Source organism: Nicrophorus vespilloides, unplaced genomic scaffold (genome assembly GCF_001412225.1).
Source record: "Nicrophorus vespilloides isolate i.1.1-1 unplaced genomic scaffold, Nicve_v1.0, whole genome shotgun sequence".
In the NCBI taxonomy this organism is placed as follows: domain Eukaryota; kingdom Metazoa; phylum Arthropoda; class Insecta; order Coleoptera; family Silphidae; genus Nicrophorus; species Nicrophorus vespilloides.
Window position 1 is genome coordinate 1,828 of NW_017099918.1, and position 13,155 is coordinate 14,982.

Consider the following 13,155-nt stretch of genomic DNA (forward strand, 5'->3'; position numbering starts at 1 on the left):
AATCTACTCCTAACGATTTTTTTTTTCTTAAGAAAGCGGGTTACACAATATCACAAATGAAAAATTAGTAAACCTAGTACTGGAATGTATTTGATCAACCGCCTTTCTTTGATTCCCTATTTCCATCTCCTTTCACCACCTGCACCATTTGTAATGTTAGAACCGCGAGAATCGCATCCAACGGATCCATGAAGCCGCGCTGCATCCATTTTGGTATAGTGGTTCGGGCGTGCGAGAAGCCCAGTTTCTGCAGGATGTAATCGATGCCGTACGGTTCAATGTATTTTCCTGCGACGCTCAACAATCGTACTGTAGGCTCGAGATGCCAAGTTTTGCAATGGTAGTTTCTCCAATCCTTCGTGAAGATATCCACCTCTATGGGTTTCTTCGTGGAGATGTCGGAGAACCGTGAACTGCTGCTAAATTGCTGTTAAATACATATTTCATTAAAATATATACTGCTTCGTGAAGTGACAACACCAACCAATTTATCCTTTTCCTTCACGTAACTCGTGATCAGATCGTGCAGGAAGAAGAAAGCCTCTGCGTCGACCGTCACGAAAATGTGATCCTCGAACTCCGTAATGAAACTGCATTCAACTGTCGGTTTTTCTTCTACAAAACATATAATATAACATCTAATTCAATATTGTTTTAAATATGAATTATTACCTTGTAAATCAGGAGTGTTGCATGTTTGCCAATGTTCAGTTTTCAGGTGCAACTGTAAACTAGGAAGTGCGAATATTACTTCACGATTATGTTGCGGATCGGTAAGCTTGGTGGTTGTGCTCGTGCTTCCTCGTCCACTTCTCTCCATACTTCCATCCTTCTCCCTTTCCAAAGACGGGAATCGATCAACCTCTATAATTAAAACAGAGTCATAAGGATTGCAGCTGTTAACATGTTTATTATATAAACTTACCATCTATATGACTATTTGCAAATGCATAATGGAACCATTCTTGAAGTGTCTTAAACTGCGGTGGGAATATAACAGTACGAGAAACCTTGTAAACTGTGGCCATCGATGGTAACTGGTTTTTGTAGGTGCTCAAACCTAAAGAGCACGTCAAGGTTTGAACCACGTGTACATCTTGCGCTGGGAATGAAGCTGTTCCTGAAGGTACTTCTTGGGCCTCCGTGTTAAAATTAATGCAAGGCTCCCGTAAACTGAAGAGAGCCCAAGATTTGCTCTTGAAGTTGATGCCATGGAAGCAAGCCAAAGAAATATTTTTTCCGTGAAGCTGCATGGTGCCTCCCAAAACGGTGCCGTAATCTGGCAAAGGTACATGCATTGTACTTAAGCGTAATCCGGCGACATGCGCCAAAACTCTCTGCCAATGTCTATGATGACGAGCATCTGCAGTTGCTATCGAAGGTCCGGCTGCAGATTGTTGTTGATTCGTTTGTGGCTGTTGTTGGGTTTGCTGCTGAGATTGACTAGATCCACTTCCATCACGACCTTCGAAATAGTATAGTTATTTTCCAAAATCAAATATAATATGTACAAGTATTACTTCTTTGTGGTGTTACTTTAGGTGGACGACCTTGCGAAGAGAAACCACTGAACGCACGTTTGCTGCTATTAAACTGTTGCGAGAAGAACTCTTCCAATTTGTTAAACATTTTTAAAAGATCGGCAGTTGATGATTTGGACATCATGATTTGTAGCTGATCCCAGCTCAAATCACCGTACATGAAGATACTCGCAGGTCTGAAATATGTGTATTAGATATGTACATAAAAGATAAATGAAGAACTATCACCTTCTAGTTGGTAGCGATGCGGTGTGAGGAAGAGTTCTATTCAAAAGCCACTCGTCACGCATTTTCACTTTCAAATCGCTTACTCTGCACATCAATACCGAAGTCGCCATATAATCGAGTCGAAGCTCAAGAGCTCGCAACCTCAGACCAACGGTATGATCCGGTTCCACGTTTGGCTCCTCCCTTATATGAATGTAAGTGTCGATATTGGCTATCTCTATGTTACCTCCCACAATGCCACCTTTAGCATCCAGCCCGGAACCGCCCAATCCTACGGCGATATACAAATTCTTATGACCCGTCGAGCCAATACTCAATCGACCTTCGCTTCTAAATTCTTTGGTCAACCATCTGAAAACAAAATCTCGTATAAAATTTAACAATTCCAACGTACTTTAAATTAACGTACGAAACATTTCCCATAACGTTGCCCATATTCATGTGAACGTTGAGTTTCTTGAAATTAACAGCAAACAACACCAGAGTCTCCCAAGCAGTTGTAGCTTTGTGTTCGGAAGGACTCGGTGTCGATGAGCCAATCGTATTGGATTCTGCATTTCGCGATTCAAGACTCGTCGTTCTTCCCGCATCTCTTAATTTGTGCCTCGATTCCTGTTGACCATCTAACGCCAATTTAAGTTTATCTTTCGATAGTGGAGACTTTTCGGCTCCGCGAGGCCTATGAGATGAGGATACTTTGGGTGAACTTTTTGACGGTAACGTCAAATCATCATCGTCGTGATGCGAGACCGACATACTTAGATCACCCAAGAACATTCTTCGAACAATGGATCGTCTGTACCAAGCTTTAGGGAAAGCTAGTATCTCCGTAAGTCTTCGCATATCGTACTTGAACGAAGCGGAACCAATGTCTGTTATAGTGGAGAACCGGATGACGTTACGACCTTGGTCCGAAGATTTTCCGCTTTTAGTGTTTAGTTCCTGATTAAAATTCAGCATTCGAGAACGCGATAAATGGAATTTAACAAATTCGACGTTAATCGATAACGAATCCTTCCGTTCCGAATCGGAGAGAGGAGACCATTGGGCTTCTTTTAAAGCAGACTTTTTCCCGCCGTACGGATGGAAGATGTACACGGAAAAGTCTGATAAGCAACCGGTTACACTCAATCCTCCCACTGCCGTTGCAGCAGTATTTGGAGTCCCATCTCCAAATTCACTGTTACGTTAAAAGAAAAAATAGAATATTAAATTACAAATAATTATGAAAGTTTCAATAAAGCAAACCTGTGAAGCAGTTCGTCTTCTGCTCGTTTTGAACTGAACACGATATCGAGAGATGGCAATTGCAACATGCATTCCACTCTAGACACTGGGAGACAACTAAACCTGAAGGTGCTGGGTTGCATGTGGAAGTACACGATAACGTCTACAGGGAAACTGGCGTAAACGTAATTTCCGTAATTTGTCCCGTCTTGATCATCTGATAATATCGATGTACCTGCTGTTCAATGATTATAGATTATATAATAACACAAATGACATGTTAACTTACGTGTTTGGTTGAAGTTAGTTTTTGCAGGAATGGGTTCCAAAGTTTGCTCCAAGAACTCCAAAATATGCGGGCTTATAATGGTTTCCTCAGGGACACTTTGCAATGTCATCCAAGCAAACAGGGAAGCCTTTTTAATACCAGTTGGAGGTTTTCTATACTGGGTTTGCGGTAGAGGCACATGGTTTGATAATGGCGATGGAGTTAAACTTAATTGGAACGGGAACGTGTCCAAACTATCCTCTCGACTCGATGTCGGAGTGTAATTCGGATTGCTAATTCCATGCACGGAATTTCTTCTGGATTGATTGAAATCGTTTGTAAAGTTTGCAGCGTCCGTAGGTTGTACGATCAACGAATCTTGTCGTTTGAAGGCACGATCAATTCTAGACGATTCCTGCTCTTTGGTGGCTGCAGGCGTGGAGCACGTTGAAGTACCCATCGAGAAACTATCAAATATATTATCACTATAACGAGGAGTCTCTTCCTCGATTATTGTATCTTTGGCAATCACTTTCGATTGATACAGCAGCTTCACGTCCATACCAGGAATATGGAAAATAGTTAAATCCACCAATGTCACATGAGGAGTATTTCTCAGTCGAGTGCTGCTAGTTTGACCCATAAATTTACTATCCTTATTACGTCTCGAAGGGTCCGGACTTCCAGTAGAAGTAGGTGTGAAATCTAGTAAACCGGCTGAACTGCAGCTGCGATCTTTCCTCATAGTCCGCAACTTAATTTCCTCATCTCTTGCAGTATCTTTCGTATGCAGTACGCATTTCCCGCTATTAATAAAAACCTTCACGTCCAGCTCCAAATCAATGTTAGGTTCTTGAGATTTCTGCTGCATGTTTCCTGTTTGCGTGTTGCTTCCGGTGCTCTGATAGGGATTCGAAGAATGTAGTTGATCCCTAGCAAAGGAATCCATCAGATTGGCTCCTTCGCAAAATTCATACGATGAAGGTTTTTTACGTAACGGAACTTGTTCACCGTCGATATCGATATGATGGGATCCAGGCCAATCGGCAGAATCCGGCAGAGAAAGATCCGAAGAAGCGCTTGGTAAAGAGTACTGACGTTCGATCGATTGAGCATCAGAAAAAGTTACATGCGGATGATCGGATCTCACTCGCAATGAAGCGGATCGAGATGGTCCTGATCTCGGAGAGCTATCGAAGCTTCCGGAATTCGGACTCAAATTACTTCCGGCATCCGGACTGGGCGTGTCTTGGGATAGAACAAAAGACTTCGAACGATATGAGGCGCTCGGCGGCGGAGGAGGAGGAGGTGGTGCCTTCATACCCAATTTACCCTTCATTCCTGACGGCTTTACGCTCTGTCTTCGTAGCTTCTGAATCATATCCCTAAAAAAAAAATATATGATCAATTATTGAAATACATTCAGAACTAATAATTAATTTACATTCTGAAATCTTTGTAGACCATATTCTCAAGTTTGTGAAACTTCTTTAGCTCCATTTCGATTGTTCCATGACTAGCTCCTAACGAGCGTAAATCGTTGATAATCTTCGCTTGCTCGTTCATTAAATTCTCCAACATCTTGGATCGGATTTTGGTGTCAATGTTAGCATCGAATAGGATTGATGGTAAAATGCTCTCTTGCGAAGATCGATCCAAAGGCTCATTATCATCACTATCGTAATCTATATTTAGAGGAGTATCTTCGGCTCCTGTGAGCATAGTTAAAGTGTGTCCTAAAGCGGACAACTGCTTTCCAACATTCGTATCCAAATGGATATCAACACCTTCCATTTGCCATTGAACGTTCAGGAACCACTTGGCATTTTCGTGTTGTTTTGCAGCTATGGTTCTGCTGCAAACTTCGTAAGTACCATCGCTCACGACGCATAAATTCATGATGGTAGCATCAGACATATCAGGTTTCCAGTCGTCTAAAGACGTTTCAAAGTCATCCGCAAATCTTAGACAAAGATTTGAGAACTTTCCTTTACTCACCAATGATCCAGAACTGCAAGCTATTAATCTTCATTAGCTAACAGAAATTATATACACTTTATGGAGGTACTCACCAGATATACTAGTATTTTCAAGCGTAATAACTACAGCTCCTCGACTTTCTTCATATAAGCCCCGTTGACCCCAAGAGGTCAAAGGAAGAGGATTTAACGGCAAACAAATACCCATGTCTTCCACAGTGAGTTGCAAGAACAGCATCCCCAAATGCGGATTTCCCAATTGACTGGTCAATTGACCGAATTGAAATTTCTCATATACCTGAAGCAAACAATAAATGGTAATCTACTTAAATTATAGATGGTTTTAATTATTTACTTGTTGCGTGGCTGTTAAGACTTCTTTGTTTAAATTCGCCCGTTTTTCGTTCCAATAATCGTATGCATTCTTGTAGTTGAGCCAAACAAGAATGGCCTTATCGACAGCAACCGGTTGGATGTAAATCAAAGGCCTCTTCAACGTGATGAGGACGACTTCTTTGTCTTCGCCATCGACAACTTCGTCTTGGAAAGCGTTACGTAACCCAATTCGCGTATTGAAGAAAGCGAACTGTTGAAATTCAGCTTCGGCTTCCTCGAAAAGAGCGTTGCGTATAAGCTGACCAAGCGATAAATTCAAATCGACTTGGGCCTTTCCAAAGAGGCGAGATGGAGACGCTCCTGATAATTTTTTTCCTCCACCCGCAGAAGCAGACTGCGCAGATACGTTTTGTACGCGATTGGATAATTCCAATACGACTGCACCAGTTTCCATTCGAACGGCTGAACTACCGGCGGTGGTAGCTGTTAATTGGATTCGTTGCATCTGAATTACTAAAGAGAATAGAATACGGTTCGAAGCTTCGTCCGAATCCTCCAACCAAATGGCAACGGGTCTTTCGCCTCCGTACACTTTCTGCACGACTTCGTTTACTTCTTTCATGAATACCTTTTGAACAAACACCAAATGGTTCAATAAATCTGTGGTTAAGCTGTGCTCGAATACGCCTATATCCGCTTGGGCGTTAAGGTAACCGCCCTGTTTGAAAACCACGCCCTCGATTCCACCCGGTAACACGTTAGCAACGCCCTCTGGTATATACTCAGCGGACACGTGAACTGCTGGTAAAGAAATACTGGCTTCCGATGGAAGATTCGCTTCGGATACTTGCAACTTCGTGGTAAAGCTCAAACTATGTTGCGGTAAATCAATGGTAAACTTTGCTTTACTTCCGGTCACTCCCGTCGAAGTCACCTGATCCATTTTGTACTGCGCTTGCAAACTAGGCAGAAGAGCTGCGTTTATGCTCAAACTCTGTAATATTACACTGAATTGCATGACCAAAGGTTGCAATAGACTTTTGTCTGGGGGATTATTTCTACCAAATGAAGCAGGTAAATGCATATGATTTGCACGTGTTTGGTTCTTGGGCGATGCTTGCTGTTGCTGTTGAGGAGCACTGTGATGATCTTCTTCTGCGAAATTTCCTGGTCGCGACAAGCGACTGGAAGTGCGCGTGACTCGCAACTCTTGAAGAGTTGAACTTAATTGCTTACTACCTCTAGTCACCATTCCATGCAGAGCGACCGGATGTTGCGGAATATCGATATTAACAGCACCAACAGTTAACAATCCGGAATTCTTATCCTTCCCTCGTTTGCTAACACTAGAGTAAAGTGCTTGTGATTTTCCCACTGTTACTTTAACCACAGTTCTAAAAAAACAATAACATTAAATAAATTCAATTGAAACTTTAAACAAAACGTACTGTTGATTAGGGGCTACACCCTCTAATAAAACGATCATGGTACGTCCCACTTGTCCTGTGAGGGAGCATTCTAACGAAGCCGGAGACGATTTCTTTCTACAAGTAAGGCTAGCGTGAAGACTGGTGATTTCAGCTTCCAGTTTCAAAACACTTAAAGTCGCCAATAACTTGGTTCTATGGATTCGAGCCACTCCGAACACAACGAGTTTAGTATGCTGTTGTTCAGAAACGTTGCTAACCTCACGTTGCAGGATCGGCGTGTATCTTTTGTGCTCCGAAGCATCCAATTCATCGGTAGACTTAACTTCATTTAGTTGATCATATTTTCGATTTGAAGATTTGTATTCCCAAATATCCTGAGCCACAGAGAATCTATGTTTAATGGTTTTATGATCCGGCATATTGGCGTAAAGATCAAGAACGTGATACATGGTCTTCCAGCAGCGTCCAACAGTTACACTCTTATCCGAAGATAGAGTGACATTGGTGATGTTTTCAATAGCTGAACCAGATGGTGAACTTAAAGTGACAGGGGTACCGACGCCTTCGCTTAAATTCACGTAACCTTTGACACTTTTACCAGTCGAACGTAGCTTTTGTGCAAAACTTTGCGGCCTAGAGCGAACACTTGGAGATGGTGAAATTACTGGTTTATTTTGATGGACCACCGATCCAACATCAGAACCAGGATCGGAAATCTTCAAACTTAATTTAAGATTAGTTCCATCGTGCAAATCTGAAACTGTTCGTCAAATAAATATTAATTATTGTACGTTAAAAATCATTTTCGTTACCTGAAGAATGGTTTTTTATATCAACGTGATCACTTGCACTAGTTTTGGGTCGCCTGATCTCCACTGGCTGTTGCTCTCGTAACTCGTTCTGCGTGTCTTTAACATTTTGATACATGTTACTGATTTGATGCAACAATCGCAACAATGGCATATTCACTCTTTGAGAAATATAACGAACACCTGTAAACAATCATTAAATTTCTAATATATTATTTGATATGTTCAAATTTTAATATTTACCGATATTAAAATTAATGACGGTGCTTGTGTGATTTTTCAGTTGTCCCCGAGAAATATAAAGAACGTTTCTAGTTTTGATCATATCGTTAACAGCCATATCGGTCATTCTATCAACTTCCAGCTCAACGGAAATTTTCTCGCAAACGAAAGCGGGGCATTCGTCTTCGAATATCAATCTTGTTGAAGATCCGGGCTTACACTTGCTTCCGCTTTTATTCATCTGCGGAATTGTAGAACCTTTTCTTTTATCGGTTTTTCCATGCTCGGACACAACAATATCAATCCTCATGGTCTCCATGTTGCCCACCAAAGACAGATTAGATCCGAGCGCATCCAAGGATGTAACATCATTACTGTTACCTAAAAAGAAAAATAAAGAAACAAATAATATAATCATATTAATAGACTTTTTAATTACATACCAGATTCGTTTAATGAAGTCAGTTTTAATTGCTGTGGCATCACACCTAAGCTTGATAGTAACGGTTGAAAAATGATATTTGCATCTTCAAAACGAACAGAATCTTGAATGGCATAAAGATTCACACCTCCTGCGTTCAATGATGGTGCCATTCCTAGTGTGTCTCCGCGATTCAAGTTGTCATCATCAGTAGAATCCGTTTGTAACGTATTGATTTTTGATTCCATACATCCTAAAATATAAAACAACGTAATACTTTTGAATTTTTATATATAAAAATATCAGTCTATCAACAATACTAATATTTCTTCATCTTTTCACGTATTCATTTGATCTACAGACAAATAAAATATGAATACATTACCTTTAAGGAATCCTTCGTCATTTTGCCGTGCCATCCAAGAATATAAATCTTCATTTCTGTCGTGCAAAGGACTTGAAGGTAAGTCTGGACTGGAATGAGTAGTGACACTGGGATCAGATCCCAAATTTCCAGCCGTCGTCGGGCCTGCACGATCTTCTCTTAAAGTGCCATAGCCTAGAACACATTTGAATATTAGCAAAGACATCCTATAAAATCAGTTACACTTCTCACAATACGCGTCATCTGTAGTTTTTTTGGGCATGAAAATATTTGGATTGGTAAGGAGCGGGAGTACAACACTGGCCCTGCTACTGGGCGGTACTTGGCTGGGCTGTAAGCTCTTCTTGCGTCTTTTAGCTGCGGCGGCGTTTGCTATTCCCGAAACCGTAACCACTATAAAATAGCAAAGCAAAGCAAGTAGTTGCAAGCAGATTGCAAGACTACTAATAAAAGCAGTAGACTTACCAGGCGCGCTCGGAGATACCAAACCGCTATCATAAACTGGCATCGTGTTCGAGGGCGGAGACAATAGACCAGCATTGTCATAAACCGGGACCGCCTCTTGATTAACAGCATTCTTCGGCGAGTTCAAATTACCATCTTTACCTAACAAAACTCAAATATATTATAACTATTCGAAAAAAATATGTAAGGAAAAATAGAAGAAAAAAACGAAACATAAAGCACGAATAAAGCTGAAACAGTCTTACACTAAACGAGATAACAAACATAGAGATTAGTAATAGTTGAAGACGTACCAATGGGCTTTTGCGGTTTTAGAATGATGCCGGAATGTAGCAACTGTGCGTGTTCATCAGTGATATCGTGATCCTCGTTTCCGCTCCCCTCACCGTCAGTAAGATAAACCTGCACCAATTCACATTCATACACACATAAGCATAAAGAGTGAGTGAGAAAGAGAGGAAAAGAGTAAAGCTATTATAAGAATAGATGTTGCGTATTCTTTAGTACACACATTTCCGTCTCTGTTTAGTTATTGAAAATAATTATAAAAAAAAGACACAGTAAGAAGTGATTAATAGTTTCGATTGATTCGAAATGAAACAACAAGCGTAACAACATGAGATATGTTCTGTTCTTGTTATTGACCGTCGCTGATTGGCTGAAGGGAAGAAGTGAGAATAATCAAATCTGTAACTGTCTTACTATAATCATCTATAGTCACTGAGACATGGGGCAAATGCAGATGCTTTACCTATAAATTATCGTTTCAATTGTCATGTATAAAATAACGGTATCTAAATTGGCGGATAAACTAGATGTCTAAAAGCATTACCTCCTCGACGGTGGGTATCGAGAACATCAAATTCAGCGGCTTCACCTTCGATTTCGTGTCGTACTGATTCATCAGAGGAGTGTGCAATTGGCTCTTCCATTGTCGACTTAACGCAACAACTCCCTGAAATTAAGAAACGCTAATAACATTCTTTCCATAATTCATAATAATTATACAAACCTGTCGTAGCGTGAACAGTTGCGGAAGATCTGATTCTCTTAAGTTGCTCTCTATGCTTCCCGGGTCCGCCTGGAGATAGTAGTTATGCAAGATAGTGCACAACCTGCAGCTTGGATCTTCGTGAAGAGTCTTCGACAGTGGTGTTAATTTACCGTAACGGCTCTGCAATAAAATTTGTCCATAATTCAAATAGTCCAATTATCGATTAATAATATACCTTGGTTGTCATATGTAGTGAGGGAAGTTCTAAAGCCTCCGTCATTAAACAAGCAACAGTTGCTGTACTTCTTCGATACATGGATCTAACCATATGCACGACCCGAATCGCTAATCTATTGCTAGGATTCATCCAGGCGTTGATAGCCGGAGAAGCGGTTGAAAGCAAATTCCAATCCAATCTGAATTCGAAAAATATGAATTACATAAATAACTCATAAAATCAATCTTATTACCTTGTATAATCTATTTTCCTGGTGATAGGTGTCTTGGGCGGAGCAGCAAAATTAAACCAAACCATTTTGAACTCGATGATACAGCTCGATACGTTTCCGCTGTCTTTAGTAGTCGCAACCAATTCCCCATCGTCTTTAGGTCCAGTCTTCTTTTTACCTACTTTCGGAGTTGCTTTATCCCCATCACCTTCTTCCTTCGCCTCGTCTTCATCCTTATCACCATCAGATTGTTCCTCGCAAGACTTCTTCACGATCTTCAATGAAACGCCTTCCAATCCACACTCAAACATGATGAATCCAAGACGATCTTCATCCTCGGCCTCTTGCACTTGCTGACTAACTTCAGGCATCATGTAGTAATCCACAGCTCGATGTTGCGGCCTCAATTTCAAACAGGTGAATAGAACCTTCGAGGAATTTGCCGGGATCGCCGTAATCACCGCATCTTCCAAAATGCTGCTTTCGTTTTTCAATCGCCTAAGTTGAGTGTGAATCTTTCCTATATTCAAAGAAACCACCAACTGCTGCTGCTGCTTCTCGCAGCTCTGCACGTACACCGGTTCTCCCCGAATGATATCCGCGTTCGTCGTCGTGTGCAGACTTAAAAAGTGCTTTTTACCCTTTTTTCCATCGCTGGGAACTACAGCAGGTCTATAAAACTTTTGCAAAACTTCATTTGCTTGTCTGTCGAGGTGGAATTTCGTCGTGATGTTATCGAAACTAACGGAGAACATTGAGACGCAAGTTAAGTCTTTGATGTTGTCCAGAGCCGAGAAACTTATAATTTCTTCGACTATAGAAGCTTGAAGCAATGTTATGTTAACCTTAGGGAGAACTATGGCCGCCTGAAGTTGACTTTTTAAAGTTTCTTCGTAAATCCCAAGTACTTTATCGTCGCCAGATTGGGGCTGACTTAAAGTTGCAACATTTTCAACGGTTTTCAATACATTCGCAGCTTCCACTTGGCCAATGCAACAGGCGTGCAAATGATTCACCACTGTTAATGGATGTAAATTAGCTACAGTTGGTGTCAGGGCATCAATAAATCTATATAAACATGAAAGACAATTCAAGATAAAATTATAAACAATAAGAATCGTTATAAACTAACCTTTGCAACGATTCTAATAAGAGCGGGGTGATCATTACATCCAAATCACCTTTCATCTTTATAATCAGCGAAGTTCTCGAACCGACATCGGTTTGCGTACCTAAAAGTTCTTCTTCGTGAATAGAATCTGAAACGTCTATGTTGCACTCCTCGGTGTCCCATCCGCTTTTCGGCGGATTTTCCAATCTTGACACCATTTTCAAAGACGTTACACCCTCCGACACAGTTTCCATTTGCGGAACAAAACGCCCTCCAACGTAAACCAAATGATCGGCTTCGTCTTTCTCGAAAAGAGGAGCCGTAAACCCTGAAGCTTGCTGTCCCCAGTTCAAACATTTCATCTAAAAATTAATATGAAAATGTTGACTTTACCTTGTAAGAATTATATATATATATAATGATATTTTACCTGGTTTAAATGACTGACATAGCTGGACATTAGCATAGGAGAATCGACAATTAAGCGGTTCACCTGCATGTGAAGATCGACCAAGGTAAAATCCTCTTGACTGCCTATCGCGCTTACATAAGACGTACTGCTGTAACTGTCGGAACTATCAACGTCCACTTCGTGGTTTCCTGTAGAATTGTGAGGAGAAGGTGTCCTCGTTGCTTCTCGAACAGACAGACGAGGTGAGGTTGTGCGTAAGCTTCCGGCGTGCCTTTGAGGTGTGACCAAACCTTGCACCACCCTATTTGATTCATCGACCTATAATATTTCAAAATTAACATTATATATATGCAATTTGATGAATTATGTAAATCAAATACTTTAGTATTGAAACTCCTATGCTCCGGGGTGTGTATTTCATGATCGCTTCTATGACTCGATAACCGCAATTTGGAACCACCATTGGCTAAGGATACTTTCGTTTGATTGGAAACACCATTAGTGATGGTACCAGCATTTTTATCTGCGACGATACTCAATTCACTGCTAAACTTCTTTTTGACTCGACCGGTGTTGCTTTCAACACTATTTTGTCGGGTTAATGTACCATTAGAACTTAGCATTGAATTTCTCAGACTCGAACTTCTAGAGTTTATATGCATATCTTCATCAGCGGAGAAAAATGCTTCGGAATGGTTTTCACTAGACATTGAAATAGTCCTTTGCACCTAGAATATAATATTAATTACAGTATGTAAAAAATACTATTAGTGAAATATTACTTCTTTTTGCAATTGTTCTTCAGATAAACGTCTACCAAGTGAATGATGAGAATCCGATCCTTCAATACACTCCTAAAAATGAAATGTTTTAATAAA

At 40.7% G+C, this 13,155-nt stretch overlaps 2 protein-coding genes across 8 annotated transcripts in view; one reads left to right on the forward strand and one right to left on the reverse strand.

Moving 5' to 3' along the window:
* The window catches only part of LOC108566075 (uncharacterized protein KIAA1109), an 18,057-nt gene continuing 4,902 nt past the window's right edge, over positions 1-13,155 (reverse strand). For 3 of the 7 annotated variants that reach the window (XM_017925781.1, XM_017925779.1, XM_017925780.1), the window contains exons 10-37: positions 13,060-13,131; positions 12,658-13,005; positions 12,296-12,595; positions 11,887-12,227; positions 10,776-11,822; positions 10,541-10,721; positions 10,324-10,485; positions 10,144-10,266; positions 9,605-9,713; positions 9,312-9,452; positions 9,078-9,239; positions 8,847-9,020; positions 8,484-8,714; positions 8,062-8,421; positions 7,822-8,001; positions 7,028-7,769; positions 5,599-6,973; positions 5,337-5,541; positions 4,709-5,282; positions 3,286-4,649; positions 3,018-3,234; positions 2,179-2,949; positions 1,770-2,120; positions 1,521-1,717; positions 926-1,465; positions 673-864; positions 485-615; positions 1-427 (exon numbers count right to left, since the gene is read on the reverse strand). In XM_017925781.1, coding sequence (XP_017781270.1) covers positions 95-427; positions 485-615; positions 673-864; positions 926-1,465; positions 1,521-1,717; positions 1,770-2,120; positions 2,179-2,949; positions 3,018-3,234; positions 3,286-4,649; positions 4,709-5,282; positions 5,337-5,541; positions 5,599-6,973; positions 7,028-7,769; positions 7,822-8,001; positions 8,062-8,421; positions 8,484-8,714; positions 8,847-9,020; positions 9,078-9,239; positions 9,312-9,452; positions 9,605-9,713; positions 10,144-10,266; positions 10,324-10,485; positions 10,541-10,721; positions 10,776-11,822; positions 11,887-12,227; positions 12,296-12,595; positions 12,658-13,005; positions 13,060-13,131 — 10,923 coding nt within the window. In that variant the 3' untranslated portion in view covers positions 1-94. Of the gene's footprint in view, positions 428-484; positions 616-672; positions 865-925; positions 1,466-1,520; positions 1,718-1,769; positions 2,121-2,178; positions 2,950-3,017; positions 3,235-3,285; positions 4,650-4,708; positions 5,283-5,336; positions 5,542-5,598; positions 6,974-7,027; positions 7,770-7,821; positions 8,002-8,061; positions 8,422-8,483; positions 8,715-8,846; positions 9,021-9,077; positions 9,240-9,311; positions 9,453-9,604; positions 9,714-10,013; positions 10,063-10,143; positions 10,267-10,323; positions 10,486-10,540; positions 10,722-10,775; positions 11,823-11,886; positions 12,228-12,295; positions 12,596-12,657; positions 13,006-13,059; positions 13,132-13,155 lie in introns of all 7 variants that reach the window. The other 4 variants (XM_017925786.1, XM_017925783.1, XM_017925784.1 and 1 more) reach the window with 3 other exon arrangements.
* LOC108566077 (microtubule-associated proteins 1A/1B light chain 3C-like) overlaps positions 1,904-13,155 on the forward strand; it is a 27,624-nt gene continuing 16,372 nt past the window's right edge. Inside the window, exon 1 of the mRNA XM_017925788.1 lies at positions 1,904-1,963. Coding sequence (XP_017781277.1) covers positions 1,962-1,963 — 2 coding nt within the window. The 5' untranslated portion in view covers positions 1,904-1,961. The remainder of the gene's footprint in view (positions 1,964-13,155) is intronic.